Source organism: Sinocyclocheilus grahami, unplaced genomic scaffold (genome assembly GCF_001515645.1).
Source record: "Sinocyclocheilus grahami isolate Dianchi unplaced genomic scaffold, SAMN03320097.WGS_v1.1 scaffold802.1, whole genome shotgun sequence".
Taxonomy (NCBI): Eukaryota; Metazoa; Chordata; class Actinopteri; order Cypriniformes; family Cyprinidae; genus Sinocyclocheilus; species Sinocyclocheilus grahami.
The window spans coordinates 750,362-775,467 of NW_015505981.1; the positions used below are offsets into that span (position 1 = coordinate 750,362).

General features: G+C 37.7%; 1 protein-coding gene across 1 annotated transcript; it reads right to left on the reverse strand.

Moving 5' to 3' along the window:
- Positions 1 to 8,447, reverse strand: lrrc45 (leucine rich repeat containing 45). The gene is made up of 16 exons (XM_016246556.1): positions 8,341 to 8,447; positions 7,573 to 7,836; positions 5,842 to 5,903; positions 5,676 to 5,746; positions 5,577 to 5,589; positions 4,735 to 4,885; positions 4,544 to 4,656; positions 4,407 to 4,465; positions 4,218 to 4,295; positions 4,001 to 4,136; positions 3,171 to 3,248; positions 2,984 to 3,095; positions 2,823 to 2,893; positions 2,626 to 2,742; positions 1,068 to 1,215; positions 1 to 622 (listed from the first exon to the last, which is right to left on the reverse strand). The coding sequence occupies exons 2-16, from the start codon at positions 7,802 to 7,804 to the stop codon at positions 426 to 428; spliced, it is 1,638 nt and encodes a 545-aa protein (XP_016102042.1). The 5' UTR covers positions 7,805 to 7,836; positions 8,341 to 8,447; the 3' UTR covers positions 1 to 425.
- Between the last annotated feature and the right edge of the window lie 16,659 nt (positions 8,448 to 25,106).

Sequence of the window (25,106 nt, forward strand, 5' to 3'; positions counted from 1 at the left end):
AAAAAACAAACAAAAAAAAACATTTGCTTTAATAGCCAACACACATTACAAAAGTGAAGAACTCCCGACAGTGGAAATCCTTTTAAAATATACAATTTGTAAGTGACGTAATATAAGAGCGTTGATGGACAATATGGCACACTGGGGATTTTGAAAAGACACATTTTTGAAAGAGCTCCAACATTTTAAATAAAAGTGAATATTCATTAAAAAAAGTGAAATTTTTGAAAATACATTTTCCGAACCAAATATATACACTTAAAAGTATTTTAGTAGAATTTTTTTTTTTAATTCATGAAAACATGTCACTCAAATATGTAAAAGCATTGTAAAAACTTGCAATATGCAGTAGATTTATTATGCATAGTTGCAAAGCACCCTGATGGAAAGTGTATAACAGACCTGTGGGAAAATCACATAAGAGTTCACTTTTTGGGGCTGAAGTGAGCGAGAGGAGAGCCCTGGACGTACGTGAGAATGGCATTCTGCAGGAAGCTGGCTCTCTGGGCCTCGTCCTCACGTATGCGCTGGATCTCTCCTTCTCTAATGCGCAGCCGCTCAAGCAGAGACGAGATCTCACTCTCTTTGTCCAGAAGGGCCTCTCTGTGGGTGGCACTGAGAACTGATCCAAAACACAAACACAATGAGCCATCAGCCTGCAACAGGCATCAGCTTACATAACACACATGAACAGAACAAAAACAAGTCTGGCATTTAGCCCTCGCTAAGTAAAATGAGTTGCATGAATAATTCCTGACATATACAGGTGCATCTCAATCAATTAGAATGTCGTGGAAAAGTTCATTTATTTCAGTAATTCAACTCAAATTGTGAAACTCGTGTATTAAATAAAAAATTTAGTGAACTTCACAAGGAATGGACTGAGGCTGGGGTCAAGGCATCAATAGCCACCACACACAGACGTGTCAAGGAATTTGGCTACAGTTGTCGTATTCCTCTTGTTAAGTCACTCCTGAACCACAGGATAAATGAACTTTTCCACGACATTCTAATTTATTGAGATGCACCTGTAGTCAAAAATACAAAGAATCATAATACATATGTACCCTTCATCTCTCTCTCCAGAGCAGCGATCTTCTCTTTAAGGCCGCCCTGTGCCGTTCTTTCAGCCTGCAGGTGGCCGATCTGCTCCTGTAGTTCCACTCGCACTCGTGTCACTTCTGCCACTTTCACCTGCTCTTTCCCTGCAAGGTCCTTCGATTCAAAAATACAACAAGAGCTCGTTTACATTTATCTATTTAAATGCATTTATTTAAAATCAGGGTTATTTTTTTCCGCCAGCTACCAAGACAACATTTCACATTTTCATTTAGTTTAACTTGATGAACTAAAATAACTAAAACTGAAATGAATGAAAACTATAGACATATAGTATATATGTATGAAGAGTTCATTTGCAAAAACCGATAACTCCATTTTTATTTTTTTTTCAGAAATCACATTTTTTTATTGCGCATTCCAAGTAATATAAATCAAACTGCAGTTGGGTTGTTTTGATTAAGTAATAATAACTTAAACAAATACAGGTAATTTACAAAATTTTTTACATATTAAAAGTTTGTTTTATAGCAAAAGCAGATAACTCCACATTTCATGTTTTAGAGTTTAAAACACTTGTTGAATCTGTGTAATCTCCTCAGATGAGAATGTAGACGCCTGACAAACGTTGTTGTTGTTGTGATCATAAACTGTATGGATGTGATTACACGCAATACATGGAGCTTTTCTCTCATCATTGTAACACGCAGCTTATGCAAGCTTCCGTGAAAACGTTTCAGCTTTTATTTTCCTTTTTCGCTCTGAAGAAGATATCACAGGTTCATCAAGTTAATCGAAATGATCCATCCTCGATCACTTTTAGTCAGCTTTGACGAAACTCCTCTCAGCTAGCACGAAAGTAGCCTTGTCACCTGACCTGAATACAGCGCGCTGATTCGCTAAAATGGATTTATCGGCTTCTGTTCAAAAACAACAAGAGCGCTTGTCGGCTTCTGCAGTAAAACGAAAACTCGCGATGCCTTGAAAGTGGACAAAACCGGCTTTTTTGGCAAAACGTGTTTAGGGTTCAGATCGCGTTAGGATTACTGATAAACTACTGTTGTTTGATTTGTATTATTTGTATGTTATTTATTTTAATTTTAGTTAAATTATGTCTGAATTTATTAGGTCTTTTTTATTAAGTTTTAGTTTTATTTAATTTGAGTTATTTTAATACTTCAACAAACTAAATGGAAATGAAATAATATATATATTGAATTTATAAATGTGTGTGTGTATATATATACATATATGTGTGTGTGGTTGTACACACATATGTAGTTGTTTTTTTGGTGTTTGGCTTAGTGTTATGTTAGAATCATTATTATACTCTTTTACCTTTTGTTCTTTAATATTTTGAATTGTTTTTAGCTTTATTTTTGTTTTTTCATTTAAATGTTAAGTTTTGAAATTTTGTTGTATGCATTTATCAGTTTTATTTAATTTCTTTATTTTTAAAATAGGATTTATAAAGTTTTAGCTTTTAGTTTTGGATCTGTTTTTAGGTGTTTCCAAACATGAATAAAAAACTAGTATCTCAATGATACTAAAATAACACTGCAATACGGGTTTGGAACAACATGAGAGTACTTCTTCTAATTGGATCCGCTGTCCTTCAAGTTTGAGGATGCGTTCTTGAAGAGCTCTCTCACTCTCCTCCTGGTGTCTTGTCAGATGATCCACCTGAAGCGAAAGGACAATGAACTTTCAGCAACAGCAACTAAGAATTTAAGCAAAACTCTGGGTGGGTTTAACATCTTCACCTCCTTCTGTCGTAAACTGTCCATGTCTTCAAGTGCCTGCTTGGATCTTCTCTTCTCCATTTCCAGCCTTTCTAATGGAACAAAGAAAGCATTTCAAACTTTAAAATACAATCTAAAAGCAGAGGATTTTGCCATATAGCCGAGTTGGAAGTGATGAGCACCTTCGGTTTGGGCGAGACGCAGCTTTAGTTCAGCAGTGGTGTTTGTGAGTTCCTGCTTCAGCTCAAAGATCTGCTCCTGTTGTGTTTTACATCTGCGTTCGGTCTCCTCCAGCTGTGAGGGTTAAACAGACCGGGTAAATCTCACACACCCAAGCTGCTCATTATATGAAATGCTTGGCCTCTGTACCTTGTTCCTAAGCTGGAGGTTCTTCTCTGACAAGCTGTTCACCTCCTTCAAAAGCTTTGCTTCCTTCAGAGCACTAGCCTACACACCAGAAACATGACAAATCATTTACTATGAAGTAGCAGCTAGTTAAATGATCAAGCATTGTAATCGTATACACTACTATTCAAAAGTCTCTTCTGCAGACCAAGACTGCATTGATATGATCAAAAATACAGTAAAATCAGTAATATTGTGAAATATTATTACCATTTCAAGTAACTGTTTTCTCTGTTTTAAAATGTTATTTATTGCTGTGATGTGAAGCTGAATTTTCAGCATCATTACTTCAGTCTTCAGTGTCACATGATCTTCAGAAATCACTCTAATATGCTGATTTGCTGCTCAAGAAACATTTCTGATTATTATCACTGTTGAAAACAGTTGTGCTGCTTCGTATTTTTGTGGAAACGGTGATTCATTTTATTTTTCAGGATTCTTTGATGAACAGAAAGCTCAGAACAATAGCATTTATTTGCAATAGAAATCTATGTAACATTATAAATGTCTTTATACTGTGACTTTTAATCAATTTAATGCATCCTTGATGAATAAAAGTATTTATTTTATTTTTTTTAAAGTGACTGACCCCATATTTTTTAATAGTACTTCATATGTATAACAAAAATAGGCAATAATCACTTTCATTAATAATTATTAATAACCAATATAATTATATTTTAGTTTTGAATTAAAATGCACATTATTTTCCTTTTTAAATAATCAGAGGATTAAGGACTAAAAGGTCATATTTAAAAGCTGAAAGTGTAGCACAGCTTAAAATCAGTAAATACCTCCTGCTCTTTCTTGATCTCTCTGGACTGTCTGTCTCTGAGCTCGGCTTTCTCCATTTTAACTCGAGTCAGCAGCTCTCCGAGATCATGAGCCTTCTGCTCCGACAGAGCTAGAGCCGCCTCCGTCATCTGCAGTCTGAACAACAAAACCCTCACAAAACACCCCTACATGTTGCATTGATTTTAGCCATGAATTAATTCTTAAAAGGCTGCTTACTTGGCTGTGAGAGAATTTACAGATGATTTCTGCTCGCTCAGCACTCCCTGTAACTGCCCCAGACGTATGGATGAATTTCTACAAGAAATACAAAACCTGTTATACATCCACTGTCACTGTTTACTCACCAAACATGGGGTGAATGAATTATTTTTGGGGTGTATCGGTTCAGTTTTGAGTGACACTAACCTGCTGCTTCTTCCCATCTCGTCTTTCTGTCTATCAATGGTCTCCATCATACTAAGAAACTTCAGGCCACATGTAGAGAAAGGAGGTTAGTTGTCAATCCATCCACAGTTTAACCGAATAATCCCAGTCCTCCTCACCTGTCGGCTTTTCTCATCCTTTAGGAGCTGGATCTCTTTGCTGAGCACTTGAGTCCTGCTCCGGCTCTCTCTCAGTGTCGACTGTCTGTCTGCATTGTGATTCATGGACTGTTCTGGGAATATTTGAATTTGCTTAACCAAGGAAAGGCTTTGTGTTTAACATGTGTCTAACAGCTGATGTTGAGCCTCACCGATGGCCCTGAGCGTGTCGCTGGGAATGTTGTTTCCAGCCATCTCTAGTTTGATCAGTGCGCGGTTCTGCTGCATTGCCTCCAGTACAGATCGGCCGCCCAGCAGCCCAATGTTGTTCCATCTGAGATCTGCACACAAAATGAAACATTTCTAGACAATAATTATTGTAGCGCTTCACTAGAAAAAAATAATGCGCTGTTCAAGACTTCTTAAAATTTTATAATTTTCCATAATCTTTTAGGATGCATTAAATTAATTTAAAGTGACAGTAAAGGCATTCATAATTTATAATGTTGCACAAGATTTCTATTTCAAATAAATGCTGTTTATGTTACTTTTTCATTCATCAAAAAATCCGGAAATAAAACATATCATGGTTTTCGCAAAAATATGAAGCAGCACAACTGTTTTCTACATTGATAATAATCAGAAATGTTTTTTTGAGCAGCAAATCAGCATATTAGAATGATTTCTGAAGATCATGTGACTGGAGTAATGATGCTGAAAATACAGCTTTGATCACAGGAATAAATTACATTTTACCATATATTCACATAGAAAACATTTTTTTGAAATTGTAATAATATTTCACAATTTCTACTGTATTTTTGATTAAATAAATGCAACCTTGTTGAGCAGAAGAGACAAAAAACCTAACAGACCCAGTGGTAGTGTGTATATATATATATATAACGTCCTTTACATTTGATGTCACCAAAACCTCTTATTTTCCACAGAGGTAAAATGTGTTGCAAAAGGCACTTTATTATGATTTAGAATGTTATATAATATACAAACGGCAAAGAAACATTCACATATTGTGATTAAATCATTGAGACACATTTTCAGTCTCTCTTTTTATGTGGAGGAAAATAGGAATGACAATAGTTCCAACAAATAGAACAATTATAGGCTAGAAACTAATCTTAAAATCACTCACCTGCGCAGGATCTTGTTCCTCACTAACAACTGTCCCAAAGCCTCAGATCCTGTTCCTCTCATGTTGTTCCCCTGAAAAGAAATGACGTTTTTAGGAACTGTATTACAGACGGAGTAAAATTAGAAGTCAAAATAAGTATATATTATAATACATAACTTAAATTTACCTTCAGATCCAAAACTTTCACTGTGGTGTTGGAGCAAAGCCCATTTAGTATCAGCTTGACACCTGCAGATGGCAGGAACAGTGGTTTTGAGTGTCAACTACACACAACTACTTAGTAATAAAATATTAATAACTCAAGCAAACATCAATATGATAATTATGCCCTCATCGAAAAGATTCAATCTCACAAAACTGGGCAAGAAAGCCACTCTTTCTATCTGTTTTTCATATTTCACACGAAACCAAAGAAGTTAGATATTAGATTTTGTTGTAATAAGTACATTTATAAATTTCATATATTGTTAGAATTCCAATTAGTTGTATTCATGTATTTGTTTATTTTGCATTTCATTTTTATATTACATAAAATTATTTCTCATGAAATTGTCACAACGCAAAAATGTTGTCTTGTGTTTGCAGAATTTTCATGTTTATTTTTTGCTTTGTGAAAAATATTTTCATGTCAATTATGCACATTTTACCAATACATTCTCATTTCTGTAACGCAAAAAAAAAAGAAACAAACAAAATAAAAACTAAAAGATTTATTTGATCATGTGAATATATCAAACATAACAGTAATTTTTCATAGCTGCCATAACATTCTTTGTTATGAAAATGTCACAATGCAAAAACTGACCTACAAACTGTCTTTTTTTGTTTCTGCGATATTTTGTTTCTTTGGAGTTTCTTTTTCAAATTTAGTTTACTTTGTGACATTATGTTCATGTTAACTATGCATATTTTGCCCATGTGCCATCTCATGTGCATGGTGCAAAAATTGTAAATGATTTATTAACTGTGTTAATATTTGTAGCACTTCCTGAAATGTAACAATTTCCATAAAATTGTGTCTAATATAAATAATAATGTCACAATGCAAAAATGGTCCTGCAAACCCACTTTCATTTATATTTTCATTCTTTGTATTTTCAAGATTTTTCTTTAATTTTCATGTTTATTTTGCATTGTGACATTATTTTCATGACAATTAAGCATGTTTTACCCACAAATGTTCCTTTCTGTAATGCAAAATATTGTAAGTGATTGATTAATAGTGTTAATATTTGTTGTATTGCCCTGTAATTTAATTTCTCTCTTTTTAGGTCTTGTATAACAGTATTTTTTACAACTCACAAAAAATGATTTCTTATGAAAATGTCACAATGCAAAAATGATCCTTGTGTTTGCAGTATTTTCATGTGTAGTTTTGCTTTGCGAAAAATATTTTCATGTCAATTATGCACATTTTACCAATAAATTCTCATTTTTGTAACGCAAAAAAAACCTAAAAGATTTATTTGATCATGTGAATATATCAAACATAGTCATTTGTACAACTGCCATAACATTCTTTGTTATGAAAATAATGTCACAATGCAAAAATGGTCCTGCAAACCCATTTTCATTCTTTGTATTTTCAAGATTTTTCTTTAAGTTTCATGTTAATTTTTGCATTGTGACATTATTTTCATGACAATTAAGCATGTTTTACCCACAAATGTTCCTTTCTGTAATGCAAAATTTTGCATTACAGATGAATAGTGTTAATATGTGTTGTATTGCCCTGTAATCTCTTTTTAGGTCTAATATAAGAGTAATTTTTACAACTCCCCAAAAATTCTTTCTTATGAAAATAATGTTACAATGCAAAAATGGTCCTACAAACGGATTTTTTTTGTTAATGCGATATGAAATTTCTTGTTTTCGTTCTGTGAGTTTCCTCGCCCACCTTCCTCACTGAGCATGCAGTCGCTGAGGAGGATCTCTGTGAAGACGGCGTCACTCTGCAGGACTCTTCCCAGCACGCTGCAGGTGTCCACAGTGACGCTCTGCCCCCTCAGGTCCAGTCTGCAGCTGCCCGTCCCTGTCCTCGAGTCGTGCAGCTGAGCCAGCACTGACTCCTGAGCATCTGTTCCTCCCTCCTTACACAGCCTCAGGTACGACCTCCTGAAGTCCTCCATGAGCGCCTGCAGCTCCGTCACCTCTCACTGAGCTGCACAGGAAAGAAAGCACTCAACAGACAGGAAGACAATGTGCTTTGAAATGCCAAGTGTATAGAAACATACAGAAGGAGTGAGTGGAATTACAATCCGCTTCCATTTGCATTTAAAACAGGCTCTGCCTTGTTATAACTCATCTGAAATCCACACTTTGCTGTCTCTTTGACATAGAGTTTTTCAATTTAAGATATAAATTCAATATGGCTAAAAAATAATAATAATAATAAATAAATAAAAAACAAAACAGAAGTAACGTTACTGCAAAGTAGTGGAATATTGACTACTATCTACTCCCAAAATACATGATTGTGAAACAATAACAATAACAATGCATTTCCTTTGTGGTTTAAAACTTTAAAACTTAAAGCAGACATACTCTGTTTGCCTTCGAGTCTAGAATAGCTGAATTCTATTGTATTTGATACACTACGTGCAAAGCTACTTTACTCGCAGCACTCGGCTACCATTAAATGAAGAGTGTTAAAATGACAACTTACCTTTCTTTCTGCAGTGAAAATGCATAACTTTATCCACAGCAGATGTTTTTCAGCCTCTTTATCCTCACTATTGTTTCGTTTGACAGTTTAAAGTATCCAGGAAGTGAAACGACTTCCGGTTTGAAACAGTGGAATTGTGGGATATGTAGTTTTAGATGAGTCGACTATTGCGCTGAATACACTTCTCTGACAAGAAACAAGGCAACTTAGCAAGATTTCAGTGTATCATAACGTGAGAAGATATAAGCTATATTACAAGTGTCTACATTTAACATTGTTTGACCAAATAAACCATTGTTTTTCAGATGTAGTTATAAGCTGGAATGTTTCTTTATTGATTTTCAACATAGGTATAGCCTACACTCTAAAAAAGGCTGGGTTAGATACAACCCAGTGCTGGGTAAAATAGGGACAAACCCAGCAATTGGGTTGTTTTGACCCAGCGGTTGGTTTAAATGTTTAACCCAACCTTCTGGGTAGTAACCCAACCGCTGGGTCAAAACAGCCCAATTGCTGGGTTTGTCCCTATTTTACCCAGCACTGGGTTGTATCTAACCCAGCATTTTTTAGAGTGTAGGCCTACTTGATGCAAACATTAGCAAGTATGTATGGCACATGAGAAAATTACTACTAACCTAAAGTAATTTAAAGTAAACAAAGTATTTTATCTACCGTACAATACAGAATAAATTGTGTCGTAATGATGAAGTGATACATAATTTTAATATTTTTTGTCACACAAACAGCTTCTTCTTACTTATTATTATTGTTATTGCGTTGCATAACTACAAGCGCTACTCTACACTGCTCAAAACTCATGTTTGAATCGTCAGTGGCAAATCCTTGTAAGGCACCTAATGAACACGTGACTTGTGCCAAATCACCCCCATTTTATAGAGAACCCCTGAATGAACAAACTGATAAAAATCAGTTTTGCGTCTTTGTAAAACACAATTTATTGTAGAAAGTTTTAATTATTTCGTTGAGGTTTTTGTCAGTCTCCTTAAACCAACATTTTTTTTTACTTTTAACCAACTGCCAGTCAGTCATCATCACAGGTGTAGTTCATTACTTTAACTCTGTTCCACTAATGTTTGACAACCAAAAATTGTCCAAATATTTTTTTTGTATTTATGGTTTTATCATTTGAAACCAATTGCTGTGCTGTGTTTAGAGTTGTCTTTTTTATGTGTTAAATGTTATGTGTTTTATGTTTACATTTTCATATTTTGTGCAAAAACATTAATAGCTTTTGAGAGTGGCTTAAATATCCAAATGACCCCCTATTTTTGGGGGTCACTGTGTTATGTACATCATCTCAGCACAGCAGTGACATGCATAAATGACAACTTTTCACTGTCTCATCAAATCCCAAATGCATACAATAACACTTCAGTTGCATCACTGTATTGTTTAATTGTACTATGCGTGTCAATAAATCTGGACAGATATGGATGTGTAAAAGCACAATGTCTTTACTGAATGAACAAAACCAGCTGTACTATGGTGGCCGAGAAGTGCAAAGCAAATCACAATTCTGAAAACAAAAAAACTAATTACAAACGCAAACAGTTATTATTACTGTGACTTCATGTGCACGGTGTGTACATTCAATGGCGATTGAAAGGTTTTTTCACGCTCTTTACTTAAAATTTCACATGTCATTACAGTATCACAGTCACATTTATTAATATACACGCCTTTTAAAGCCAATTATAATCCACATATTAATGCCCTATTCTGCTTGACCATATTTTAGATCCTTTAATCCACCCCATACCTAAACTTAACAACTACCTTACTATTAATAAGCAGCAAATTAGGAGTTTATTGAGGGAAAACTCTTAGTAAATAGTGAATATGTGTTCCCTATATTCTAAAGTGTTACCGGACTGTGATTTATTTTCATAAAGAATTAGGGGTGGAATGACTAATAAAACATTTCTTTTAAAAAATGTATATAAAATACTGCAAATAAGTTGTTGACATCGCCCGTGCATGGTGTTGGATAATTATTTATCGCTGTAATGAATTTCAGTCTGATTCAGTCTGAAAAGCAATGCTTTTATTAATTATAAATTGGGATGGGAATGATGATGTCCCGATAAAATCCTTGTAAATTTACTGTCAGTGTCAAGTACACGTCTAGTGTTCTGCGCTTAAGTTGAAGCTCCGCCCACATAGTGAAACTGGCCAATGAGTGCTTAGTAAACCACGAGTGTCGCTAAACAGGGATTATTGGAATCTTTGCGCCAGAGTTCTAAAAGTGACGTCACAGTGACAGTAATGGTATTAGAGCCTGCAGCTCTTCTTTCTTATTATTACTTGGCCATTTGCAACTTTGGTCGTGTTCAACGCATTACTACTTGCAACTTATTGCTTTTTTGCTCAACTGCAAACTCTACAACTTTGCTTACCTGCAGTTTAGAGTCAGCAGTGAAAATGAGATTGCTAAAATCAGACTGCAAAAAAGCTGAGAACTGTGGACAAGCGTACGATTTACAACAATGTACATCACCACAATTTGTCAGCGATGCAGTGGGAACCCATTCCCTTCTACCACTTGAACTCCAACCGGTTTCTGATGTGGATGAGGCGAAAGGAGGAAGAATGAAGAAGAAACTTAAAAAGATAAAGAGGGTTTGGAAGGCACTATTTGGTAACAGCAGAGCTAGTGATAAATACAGCCAGAAGACTAGCTCAGCTGAGGGCGAGAAAAAGGACGAGGGCTCTGATGCAGCTGTGCTACAGTCCAGGAGAAACACTGAAAGTATGTTACATGACCATGAAATGCATTTATTTGCTGACGTTTTCTCTGTCCAGGAAAAAAAAGGGCACAGCAAAAAATGTAGGGACATATTACATAATACAAAATCCATTTGCTCAAGAAGGCACTGAACAACTGAACTGTGGGTTATTTATTTGATTCATGGCACATGGCAATAGATACAGTCACATTTCCAGAGTCATTTTCAGTTATTGAGTCAATTTCAGCCTTGACAAATCAGCCTATGATCAGGCAGCACTATAACAATTTTCATTAAAAAACATCTAACAGATCAGTAGTCTATAAATGTTTAAATATGAGGACATGAAAATATAAGATCAAACTTAAATGGCGTTAACTTGTTTAACTATCTATTTAAATGTATTTTAATTAAAGATCTGTTAAGCATGAATGCACATAATGTGAATTTGTTAATGTTATATGAAAGTCGTTATAAAGTGTTAATATATAATTAGTGAAGTACATAATGTATTGGTAATATGCCACTTGCACTTTTGTGCCAAAAGTAATTTTTCACTTACACATGAGAGTGAAATGCTTGCACTGTAAAGCCCTGCCAAACAACATAAAAGAATAACTCATAATTTATAGCTAGCGTAGCTGTAGTAGGATATGAGTAGGCACTAATAATATGAAAATAACTTATATTCATATTAATTTTGGTTGTTGTTATTCCTCTTTAGACCAGATTACCAGTGTCCAAGGCCAAGCTGCAGCCTGCACTGAGTTGGATTTGAATGGTGATGCCCTAAAAGCTCCAGTGCAACAATGCGCTTTTGATGTCAATTGGGGAAAAGGAGGAAGAAATAAGGAGAAATGTAAAAAGAAAAAGTCATTTTGGAAGGTACTATTTCTTTGTATAAGACCTAGTAAAAAAGTCCTCCAAACTCCAGCCTGCACTGTAGTCGACCAGAGTGTTGACACCCTCCAAGCTCAAGTCCACACAGAGTCTGAAAGGAGTGTTGATGCCTTCCAAGCTCCAGACCGCACTGAGTCCGACTGGAGTGTTGATGCCCTCCAAGCTCCAGACCGCACTGAGTCCGACTGGAGTGTTGATGCCCTCCAAGCTCCAGACCGCACTGAGTCCGACTGGAGTGTTGATGCCCTCCAAGCTCCAGTCCGCACTGAGTCCGACTGGAGTGTTGATGCCCTCCAAGCTCCAGACCGCACTGAGTCTGAAAGGAGTGTTGATGCCCTCCAAGCTCCAGACCGCGCCGTGTCTGACTGGAGTGTTGATGACTTCCAAGCTCCAGTCCGCGCCGGGTTCGACTGGAGCGTTGATGCCTTCCAAGCTCCAGTCCACACTGAGTCTGAAAGGAGTGTTGATGCCCTCCAATCTCCAGTCCGCGCCGTGTCGAACTGTAGCATTGATGCCTTCCAAGCTCCAGTCCGTGCCGGGTTCGACTTTAGCGTTGATGCCTTCCAAGCTCCAGTCCGCGCCATGTCTGACTGGAGCGTTGATGCCCTCCAAGCTCCAGTCCACGCCATGTCCGACTGGAGCGTTGATGCTTTCCAAGCTCCAGTCCACACTGAGTCTGAAAGGAGTGTTGATGACCTCCAAGTTCCAGCCCACACTGAGTCTGAAAGGAGTGTTGATGCCCTCCAAGCTCCAGACCGCACTGAGTCCGACTGGAGTGTTGATGCCCTCCAAGCTCCAGACCGCACTGAGTCCGACTGGAGTGTTGATGCCCTCCAAGCTCCAGACCGCACTGAGTCCGACTGGAGTGTTGATGCCCTCCAAGCTCCAGTCCGCGCCATGTCTGACTGGAGCGTTGATGCCCTCCAAGCTACACTCCTCGCCATGACTGACTGGAGCGTTGATGCCCTCCAAGCGCCAGTCCGCGCCATGTCTGACTGGAGCGTTGATGCCCTCCAAGCTACACTCCTCGCCATGACTGACTGGAGCGTTGATGCCCTCCAAGCGCCAGTCCGCGCCATGTCTGACTGGAGCGTTGATGCCCTCCAAGCTCCGGACCGCATTGAGTCTGACTGGAGCGTTGATGCCTTCCAAGCTCCAGTCCGCGCCATGTCTGACTGGAGCGTTGATGCCTTCCAAGCTCCAGTCCGCGCCATGTCTGACTGGAGCGTTGATGCCTTCCAAGCTCCAGTCCGCGCCATGTCTGACTGGAGCGTTGATGCCTTCCAAGCTCCAGTCCACACTGGGTCCGACTGGAGTGTTGATGCCCTCCAAGCTCAAGTCCACACAGAGTCTGAAAGGAGGGTTGATGCCCTCCAATTTCAAGTCCACACAGAGTCTGAAAGGAGTGTTGATGACCTCCAAGCTCCAGTCCACACTGAGTCCGACTGGAATGTAGATGCCCTCCAAGCTCCGGACCGCATTGAGTCTGACTGGAGCGTTGATGCCTTCCAAGCTCCAGTCCACACTGGGTCCGACTGGAGTGTTGATGCCCTCCAAGCTCTAGTCCACACTGAGTCTGAAAGGAGTGTTGATGCCCTCCAAGCTCAAGTCCACACTGAGTCTGAAAGGAGCATTGATACCTTCCAAGCTCCAGTCCGCGCTGTGTTTGACTGGAGCATTGATGCCTTCCAAGCTCCAGTCTGCCCCATGTCTGACTGGAGCGTTGATGCCCTCCAAGCTCCAGTCCTCGCCATGTCTGACTGGAGTGTTGATGCCCTCCAAGCTCCAGTCCGTGCCATGTCTGACTGGAGCATTGATGCCCTCCAAGCTCCAGTCCCCACTAAGTCTGAAAGGAGGGTTGATGCCCTCCAAGCTCAAGTCCACACAGAGTCTGAAAGGAGTGTTGATGCCCTCCAAGCTCCAGTCCGCGCCATGTCTGACTGGAGTGTTGATGCCCTCCAAGCTCCAGTCCACGCCATGTCCGACTGGAGCGTTGATGCTTTCCAAGCTCCAGTCCACACTGAGTCTGAAAGGAGTGTTGATGACCTCCAAGTTCCAGCCCACACTGAGTCTGAAAGGAGTGTTGATGCCCTCCAAGCTCCAGACCACACTGAGTCCGACTGGAGCATTGATGCCTTCCAAGCTCCAGTCCACGCCGTGTTCGACTGGAGCGTTGATGCCTTCCAAGCTCCAGTCCGCGCCGTGTCTGACCGGAGCGTTGATGCCTTCCAAGCTCCAGTCCGCGCCGTGTCTGACCGGAGCGTTGATGCCTTCCAAGCTCCAGTCCGCGCCGTGTCTGACCGGAGCGTTGATGCCCTCCAAGCTCCAGTCCGCGCCATGTCTGACTGGAGCGTCGATGCCCTCCAAGCTCCAGTCCTCGCCATGTCTGACTGGCGCGTTGATGCCTTCCAAGCTCCAGTCCGCGCCATGTCTGACTGTAGCGTTGATGCCTTCCAAGCTCCAGTCCGTGCCATGTCTGACTGGAGTGTGGACACTCTACAAACTTCAGGCCACACCAAGTCCTTGTTTGATCCTTGCTCAGGTATGAAGCAGTCATTAATTTGCACTTTGAAGGTTTACAATTAATATAGATTTTTATATGCACTTAATGGGGACTTGATGAATATGAAGTTTTAATGTAAAAATCATATTTTAGTAAGTTTATTTTACTTCTAACAAAATATCCAAAAAATATCCAAATTTAGTTTCAATTATTTTGAGCTCATAAAACTGCATGTGTAAATGATAGATGAAAAATGTTTAATATAGTTTTATGTTAAATAAATATAAACTCTGTAGGACATGTCACTGCTTGATTTTTAATGTCAAATACTCTTATTTATCTTTTATAGACATCTTTTCCTACTATGAAGTCGGCAATATGCTGGGTCAAGGAGGATTTGGAGCCGTCTACGAAGGGAGGCGTGTGAAGGATGGCCTTGAGGTATAATTTTTCATTTATTATTTTTTTTTACTTAGCTAGTAATTTCTTATCTTCATCCTTTTGCGTTTATTGCAAGTCCTTCTAGTGTGTGTTATGGCCAGTGTTTAGAGCAATTGACCCTTTTAAATTGTTGGATGGACCAAATATACTCTACATGTTTTTTAATTCATGCTTGGAATTTATATTTACAAACTTTACATGTCTGTATTAATGATTGCAATGATATGACCTCTACACATGTTAATTGAAAATATTTCTTACACAAATTCTTCTTTCTTTTGTTGATCAGGTGGCAGTGAAGTTCGTCAAGAAATCAGAGGATATGAAATACATCAACTTTGTAAGTAGACTGCGCTTTCTATATTTCGTCGCTGTATTCAGTATTTGGGAATCCTAACGATCATAAAAACTGTTCTTCCTTTAGCCTGAACATCTTCCATTGGCTGTCGCTCTTTTAATCCTCGCGAATGAGGGCCCCAGAGTTCCCCAGATAATCCAGCTGCTGGACTGGAAGGATCTGGGTGAATACTACATCATGGTTCGTCACATCCAGCCCAGGTCTTCTCATGTACCGTTGGCTCATCATTTTTTGGGGGCTTGCTCCATTTCCATCCTTACTATCCCAAAAGAAGATAAACAGAATAAGAAATTAATAACACACTTATATAGAAACTTGTGTTGTTATATATATATATATATATATATATATATATATAAATTAAATATACTCTTAATAAAAATGCTTCTAAATAGTACCAAATTAGGGTTCTTCGGCTTGTAACAATAGCAGAACCCTTTGTAGTGCTAAAAAGAACCCTTAATAGAACCCTATGCTTTGATAGTGCAATGTAGGACCTTAATGGTGTTATAAATAACCTTTTAAATAAGCTTATTTTAATTAATATTAGTATATTAATTAATTTATATAATTAATATTAGTATTATTAATATTATATTTATACATGATTGATTAATGTTTATTATATTAGTATTTAATATATTATTTATTAAACTTTTTTTTCTGCCTGGTCTTATATCTTGTAGCCTCTATTATGGTTTTACATTTAATATAACTATAATATAAAGAAATTATAAAAAAAATTAATAAAGAATAAAAATAAATAAATACAAATAAAATAGCATGTTGTGTCAGTTATCTACTTTGAAATTGTAGCAAAAATGACAGTCAGCTCTAACAACAGTTATTAGCCGAATATACATTAATAAATGACAATTGACAGTGAGCATAAATAAATCAAGCAAAACACAAAATCGCTAAATTATGTGTGTATTTTTCTGTAATTGAGTGGCAGTTTTTCAGGTTATAGGATTTGACAGCATCTGAAACACAATTGTGTTTAAAGTTACAGTGTGTCTCTTCCATTTGTTAAAGCAAAAACAACTATGTTTATGAAGGCCAAAAGTAGCCATTGTGAATGAACACTATGTGAGGCTTCACAGTGTTAAAAAAAATCCAACAATATGGATCATAAATCCAATACCTCTGTTACTTAGCGGAGAAGAGGATAGAAGTATCCTTAACTGAACAGGGATGCGTTTCCCAAAAGCATCGTTAGCCAACTATGGTCGCATGTTCTGTCGTCACCAACATAGTTCAACGATTCGTGTTTCCCGAAAACATAAACTTACGTGGTAGGAACTATAGCTCTCGACCTGTGGTTAGAAGCATAGTTTCTTGTTAGTAATATCTTCCATTCTATTTATATATATATATATATATATACACTTTAATCGATCAATTTTAGCGCGTGCCATCCTCAATAAGCGCCGTTTTTGAAGAGTGCACAATGTGCATAACCGTCGGTGGTGAAAATAATCACTAACGAAATGCACCTTATATCTGATAAGAGTGGCGCGAGCATTTATAACTTGAATGTGCGAGACATCCGGTCGGTGTCAATCGCTTCCGATTATCTTACCTGATTACCTGTACAAAAAGTGTCCGTTATGCTGCTTGATATCGCATATCTGAAATACATAGGCTACATACATAGATTTAAATTTATTTTCATAATCATTTGAATGTGACTCTATCGCCCTCTTGAGGACTGAAGTTTGTGACTTAAATTTTTGTGACCGTATCCTCAAATTAAAAAACTAACCATTGCGTAAGTAGTTTTAAATGAGTCAAATAATGACTGAAATGTCACTGACAAGAAATAATGTAAGGTAACTAAGCAAGGTTTTCATCCTCAATTTCGTGTATTTATCAAACATGAAAGAGCATTTCTTGGTTGTATAACAAATTGTTTTTTAAATGTAAGATCCTCGATGACGGTTAACGTTACACAGGCTGGAAGATGTTTCCTTATTAAATGATTATTTCATTTTCAGTTTTTCTGATATAATACTTACTGTCATAAATTAAAAATTGTTCTACATACTGTACATGAAATCTGCTTTTTAACCGACGTTGTCTAACTTGTATGGAGGTCCCATGCGATACATCAGCGTCAGCAAGAGAGGAACTCTCATTGTGTGGAACAGACATCTGAACAACATCAAGCCACTGGAGGTGACATATTATCATTTAATTCACAGAATGATATGTTAAACCTCTTCGCCATTCCTGCAGATGAGTGCTGTTGCCTTTAGTAAAAAGGCAGTATCTTAAGAGGTTCCAGGGCTGGACCACCGATGCTGTCTACATGCCAAACGTTCACAAGATCGCTGTGGAAACCCTGAGCAGGGGCATCCACTTCTTTGACGTTACCACCACGTGCAGTTTTGAGCAGGTTCATTTGTTCGGTATGAGTCAACAAGCCTGTCAGATGTAGTAGTCTGCTTTTCTGCTTACATTTTGTCTTTGTTGTTGTCCCGTGTCTCTGTTTTTTGAGGACTGAGTCATATTGCTACTGCTCTGTGTTACTGGTATGACACAGAGCTAGGCTGCTGACATTTCATGGCCCAGTGTTGAACTTGAATTTATTTTAAGCTTGCTAATTCTCCAAGCTGGTTTGTTTTTGTTTGAGTTTACCGTGAGTCATGTATGATCTGCGTCTAGGCTCCAGGAGAAAAGTGTGTGCTGATGTGGGGAGATGACAGGGGCTCTATGAATTTGTTGTGGTTTCTTGAGCCTTTCAAGGGGCTCTTTGAAATGCCTTTTACCAACCAGACAGTGACAGCGCTACACCGGGGCTAGGGGGGGCTATAGCCCCGTCAGAATTTTGAATAGCCCGTTTACTCTGACGTCATCAATATCATTTATTTTCTTAGCACCCCCACATATTGGTCTAGCCCCCCCTTAGCACCGGTAGAGAAAAAATTCTGGTGCCGTGCCTGCAACCAGACTGGCCCAGTTCAGTGCCAGTGAGTGTGTGCATTTTCATGTAGGGATGCCTGACTATTGTGCCAAGACAGCTTGGCCATGTGTGAAATAAAATGGCCATATTTCTTCTTTTAAATTCACTTGATCTAAATCTAAAATTGCATGTGACTGATGTTGTAAACTGATTTCATGAACTCATACAGGATATACATGCACACAGTGCACGGGTCTCCTATCAGCACATCCCAAAAATCCACAGCGAGCCGATCAACAGAATCCTGTATGAGCCGCATGATGAGCTCATTATTAGTTATTAGTTTTCTTGTGAGCCAGTTTTACAGGATACTATAGCAACATATATGCACAATGTGCATATAAACATTCCAACCATGCCATCCAAACATTCCTATTCCCACAGATAGCTGGATAGACAGACAGGTAAATCAGACAGATAGACAGACAGACATACAGACTACAAAGCTTATTTGTAGATCATACGTCGAAGTAATGTTTTCTAAAGGACAGTCACAGAGCATTTAAAACACACACTCATGATTCAGAGGCTGTTGTGGTGGTTTTTAAAGAGAGTGTTCACACAAAATAAAAAGTCTTCATTTAGTTGTTTTGACGGATTTATTCAAATCTAAAAAAACTATTCCCCAGCATTTTCCATTCTGTAATATTCTGAGAAATAAGCCGCCCCCACAGTAGTTACAAATTTAATTGCTAGAGAAGAAAACCAGAGCCTAGATATTGTGTAAAACAAGCACTGTGAGTACTATAAGTCATTTATTAGTCAGACTAAATAGCAACATGGCTACCAGCAAATAACGACAGAACATTTGAAGCCTTTTCACAAGATCATATGCAGGGAGTCAAGTGTTTTGACTTCAGCTTCTCTCTCAGTCTGCTGGTAACAGCTGGAGTGGGTCCTGCTGTCAGACTGTGGAACCGCTATGTGACCTCCCACCCAACTGCGGTTCTGCGCAGTCACCAGACCACTGTGGTGGATGTGGTTATTCACCAAGCATTGGGCAAGATCTTCAGCTACGGATGCTGTTAGTTTTCCACCTACCAAATGTCAGAGTGCAAAACAGAGAGCGCTATATAAAAGATCATGTGGTTGGATTCACAAAATCACGAGAAGAAGTAGTTTCTTAAGATAAATTCCAAGAAGTTAGAATGTTCCTAAGTGCAGTTCTTGAACATTCTTAAGAAGTTCTGACATATTTTCTTAAGAACATCTTATTTTTTTCTTAAGAAAAAATTACAAACTTTGGCATTATCTGATTGTATGGCAGCTGAAGACTCGCTGATCGACTCAATAAAAAGCAACTCAAAGGCTGTGTTCTTGCACTGCCTGCAGAGTACCATAACAATCAAAATATGCATGCACAGAATTTTTTGCGCTCTTGAGTGAATGCATCCTGCATCTGTGTGCGTGCTGCTAAAGTGGACCCATCCGGTATATGCTGCCGAAACTTATGTTGTAATATAGGCTAAAATTAAAAACAAGGTCCCTTTTTGACTTGTTTCTGTAAAATTGTTACTGAATTTCAAATTCAGCGAAAAGTCATGTCACACATAGTCATGAATGATCCGTTGCTTGCATTATCAATTGTTGGTGTCACTTCAGAGAACTCATGCACATATTATTTATATCTATTTAATTCTTAATTACAACATTTGAAACAACCCCAAAAATTGTGAAAGTAACTTAACTTGGCGGATTTAAGACAAGTTGGAGGTTATCCTAACTTTAAGAAGTTATTTAACAAGAGTTTCAAGAATTTGAATGCTTAAGTTTTTTTCTTAAAGCAATTGTTCACCCTGAAGTGAAGGTTTGCTGAAAATTTACTCACCCTCAGGCCCTCTGAGATGTTGATTTGTTCGTTTCATCATCAGAACAAATTTGTAGAAATTTAGCATTACAAACACACAGCTTTTTGCTTCTCAAGGCATTTAATGATGGACTGGAGTGCTGTGGATTACTTGTGGATTATTGTGATGTTTTTATCAGCTGTTTGGACTCTCATTCTGACGGCACCCATTCACTGCAGAGGTTCAATTGGTGAGCAAGTGATGGAATGCTAAATTTCTACAAATCTGATGAAGAAACAATCTTATCTACATCTTGGATGGCCTAAGGGTGAATACATTTTGAGCAGGTTTGTTTTGCATTTAAAGTTTCATGCCAGTTTGATGGCTGTTGGCATGAGAAAAGAAAGTCATGGAAATGCCTCTTCCATGCAAGAAAAGTCAAAGATAATTAGTTGAAATGCAAGTCAAAAGCTCTGGTCTCTCTCTCTCTGTCACCTTTCAGGTGCTGAAAATATGGGATATTCCTTCTCAACAATGCATAAAGACATTTCCCTAATATCCAACTAGGCTTTATTCCAGAGCAGGGCAGCTTTCCTCTGCTCCTCAACCTGACTGCAGATCCTGTGCTTCTGGTGACCTGCAGGGAGTATCTGGCCGAAGACCGAATCCGACAGCAGGTCTGGGATTTGCACCTGCGCCCTCTATAATCCACATCTTCAACAGGTTGGTGTTTGGGTTTGTTTGATTGATGGTTTGTGGACTGAACATTATAAGTTCTTATTTAATGTGCATGGTCTAGGTAATCACAGCCTGCGCTGACTCCACATTGTGTGAGATGTGAAAACAGGCATTAAGAACATAGAAGTAAGGAACGCTCACGCTAAGGAGGAGGTTTCCTGTATGGCACTAGACGTACATTAGTGCAGACTGATCTCCGCAGCCACCAATGGCACTATTAAGGCAAGTGTGAGAGTTACTCTTAAAATTAATAATAGCAAAGTCCCTTTAAAGCGAGTCATTTTACTCGGAGGCTTTCTTTGAAACGCCTTTCGGACAGTTTTTTCAGTCATCTCTTTGAATAGGGAAACATCAAATCCTCCAAAGCAGTTCACCAAGCTTACAATTAAATTTCATATTTAAAATCACCAATGAAATCTGACAACAACTGTCTTATAAATTTAGTTTCCTATGCTCAAATAATATATTTTTCAGGCTAAAGTACTGGCACCAATGCCATATTGTGCCATATTGTGCTTTGCACTCTCTCCAATTCATAAGTAATATGAGTGCGCCATCTTTGTGTATTTAAAGTCTTTAGTAGTAGTCAGCATGCAAAGGTTACCAGTCCAACAAGAAATAAAATGTGTGTATTTCCAGGCACGCTTGGATTTACCAAAGTGAGGTTCACACATCCTTGACAGACATTCAGGATTTTTGTTTGAACGTACACTTATTAGCAAGTAACAGTATATTGCATATCTGTACTGTATAGGGCAATTCACACTGCACCAACAGATGCAGACAAATGGCATCAGACACGTTCGTCTGGTTTTCTCAGATGAATGTGTCTGTTGATGTAGTTCAGTGCTTATTTTCAGTGATTGAACATGTTGAATTGCCATTTTTGGGTGTTGGTTTGTCTGAAATGTTACATACTGTAATCTGGTGACCATCTGTGTCTGTGGGTGCAGTGTGAATTGGCCTTACATAGACTGCAAAGGCTGGAAAACACTACATGATCTTTAAAATCTTAACATTAAAATCATAAGATGTAAGTTATGTGCTGAGGAAAACACGTCTCAAATGCATTAAGCAGTGGGTGCAATATGGAAATTCTGACCTTTTCATTAAGACAACATACTAATAAAAATTAATCATCACACTGGGGGAAGTGGTTGAAAAGAAAAGTTGTGTGTGTGTGTGTGTGTGTGTGTTACATGATCTTTAAAATCTTAACATTAAAATCATAAGATGTAAGTTATGTGCTGAGGAAAACACGTCTCAAATGCATTAAGCAGTGGGTGCAATATGGAAATTCTGACCTTTTCATTAAGACAACATACTAATAAAAATTAATCATCACACTGGGGGAAGTGGTTGAAAAGAAAAGTTGTGTGTGTGTGTGTGTGTGTGTGTTTTTTTCTTCTTCCCCTTGATTTAGACCAAATGCTTTATAAAATGCTTTAACTTTATATTGTAGAATTTGATCAATCTAAACCCTTATGAATGTCATATAAATTGTATCTGGTGACCTTTATATGCCTGTGTATGTACATAGGTACTGTAAATGTGTGTGTGTGTGTTTTGTCCTGTTCTTTGAAATCTGTTCCCTTATTTTGTATCTGTTTGACAAAAGGGGGAAACAGAGTTTGTGTTCGGCACACACAGAAGTTCTGCACATGCAATTAAATTGTGATGACTGAAATATGAAATTGCTGTTGATTGGCCATTTTTTGGTGTCACTTCTGTTAGTAACAAGTACATTCTCTTGCTGAAGGTGTGGAACTTACTGAATGGCCTCAATCTTCATAAACTAGAAACTGTCTCCAACTCAGAGGTCACCGGGATCATCTGTCACCATGACAACCAGCTTCTAACCACATGCTGGAGTCGACTGATCGCTCAGTATAGCATTGCGCTTTCAAAAGTAAGGGCCGGTTTGTGTCTCAATCATACACACACTTTAATGGCTACTTAAAAGCAAAAAGGGCTTTCAGCCAGAATACACACATAATGTGCATTTTTTCTGGTTCTCTTCAATTGGGTGTGTGCTTTTGTGGTCATACCTTGAGACGTCTGTGACATCAAAGTGGGTTTTAATGATGGTCTGACACAGCAGAACTGGAGATCTCAAAGACATTTACTGAAGTGTATCTATGAGTACAGGACATCTATGTATAAGCAGACCTGTTCTGGAAGTCTGGTCGTCAGCACAGCGAGGATATCCTGGCCATGGATCACTGTCCAGGTCTGGGACTTCTGACTACTGGGAGCTACGATGGAGAGATCATTATATGGAGCCTGCACTGTAAAAAATGACCGTGAATTTAACGGTAAAAGACTGTAAATATGCTACAGTAAAAACCTGTTAAATGGTTAACGGTAAATTCCCCTACTATACACGGTGAAAAACTGTATTGGACATTACATGTATTGGAAATTAATTTTACGGTAGTATACCGTTTTTGGAAGTGGAAAAAGACCGTATAATTTACAGTGAATTACCGTAAATTGACATTCCCAGAATTCCCTGCATTACATTTCAAATTTGATGGTTTTTTGTTGAAATAACTATGTTTCTTCTTAGTTTTTTCTTATCAGTTTTGTATATTAGGGTTGTGTGTTACACCTAATGTTGTTAAATGAATGTTTACTGCATTGAAATAATTCAGATTTCTACAGTAAAAACTGTAATGTTGTGAGATATTATTACAATTGAATATAACGTTTTCTATTTTAATATATTTTGACTTTTATATTGGAATTGTATTGGACTTATTCAGTTGTGAAATAAAATGTTATATTCAGTATATTTAAAAATTTATTTCCTTTGATAATATGCAGATTTGCTGTTAAAGAAACATTTCTTATTGTAAATGTTAAAAACTTTATTTTTGTGGAAACTGTGATGTACCTCCATTAAAAAGTTTGGGGTAAGTAAAAAAAAAGAAAAAGAAATTCATACTTTTATTCATCAAGGATGCATTAAATTGATCAAAAGAAAGAAAGAAAAACGTAGAATGTTTCAAAAGATTTCTGTTTCAAATAAATGCTGCTAATTTGAATTTTCTATTCAAAGAATCCTGAAAAATGTTTTAGCACTTTTTCCACAAAAATATGAAGCAGCACAACTCTTTTCAACATTTATAATAATCAGCATATTAGAAGGAAGACTGGAGTAATGATGCTGAAAATTCAGCTTTGTATCACAGGAATAATCATTTAAAATATATCAAAATAGAAAATATTTATTTTAAATTGTAATAATATTTCACAACATTACTGTTTTTACTGTATTTCTGATCAAATAAATGCGCCATTGGTCAGTGTTATAGATAATAAAATATAGTATAGAATCCCAAAATGCAATGCCACAAACACTCAACAATACTGAAATAGCTGAACATCTTATTGTCTGGCTTCTACTCAGTTTCTGGGTGCACAGATATTTGTCTGCTGAAAAGCACAGAGCAGAAGATTAATGACTTGTTTTGACAATCCTTTCTGATGCAGGACAGTTCTATGCGCCTGGTGAATTTGATGAGAGTGTGATGGGTTTAAGCACAGACCAGGAAAATAGTCTACTTGTCACCGGAGACACCATCGGATCCATCAAGGTCTGGGATATCTCACAGTATGCCTTATCCACTGGAGATATGGAGGTATGCAAATGAACTTTTTTGCATTCGGATGAATGGCTAAAGGAATCTCAGTTTACCTTATTTAGCTCATTGTTTAAAGGGATACTCCACCCCAAAATGAAAATGTTGTCATTAATCACTTACCCCCATGTCGTTCCAAACCCGCAAAAGCTTTGTTCGTCTTCGGAACACAATTTAAGATATTTTGCCACTGAGGTGAGGGGTGGGACGATTAGACGCGCACTAGAGGCGGTTTAGCCAATCACAACACACTGGGCTAGCTAACCAATCAGAGCCCATCGCCTATTTCTGAGGGAGGGGCTTCATAAAAGAAGGAAATGATCAGCCCGTTTCTCAGAGAAGGGATAGAGCTGTGTGGAATAAAGGTCAATTATGTGAAAAATAATGCGTTTTTTAAAAAGCGAAGCATTAACACACATTAGACTGCACCCCATAAACACAATCAAGCCTAGAAAAAACCCAGTGAACCACCCCTTTAATAAAATATCATTATTGTATAAATATAAAATGTAAATATATTATGTTATTATTTTATATTGTTTTTTATTATTTATATATATATATATGTATATATAATATTATTATTATTACTCCTTTAGTCTTATTGAATTGGAGGTTTTCTTTATCGACAATTATTACTGCAAAAATATTTTATATATTAAAGTACTATTTGTCTTGTTTAA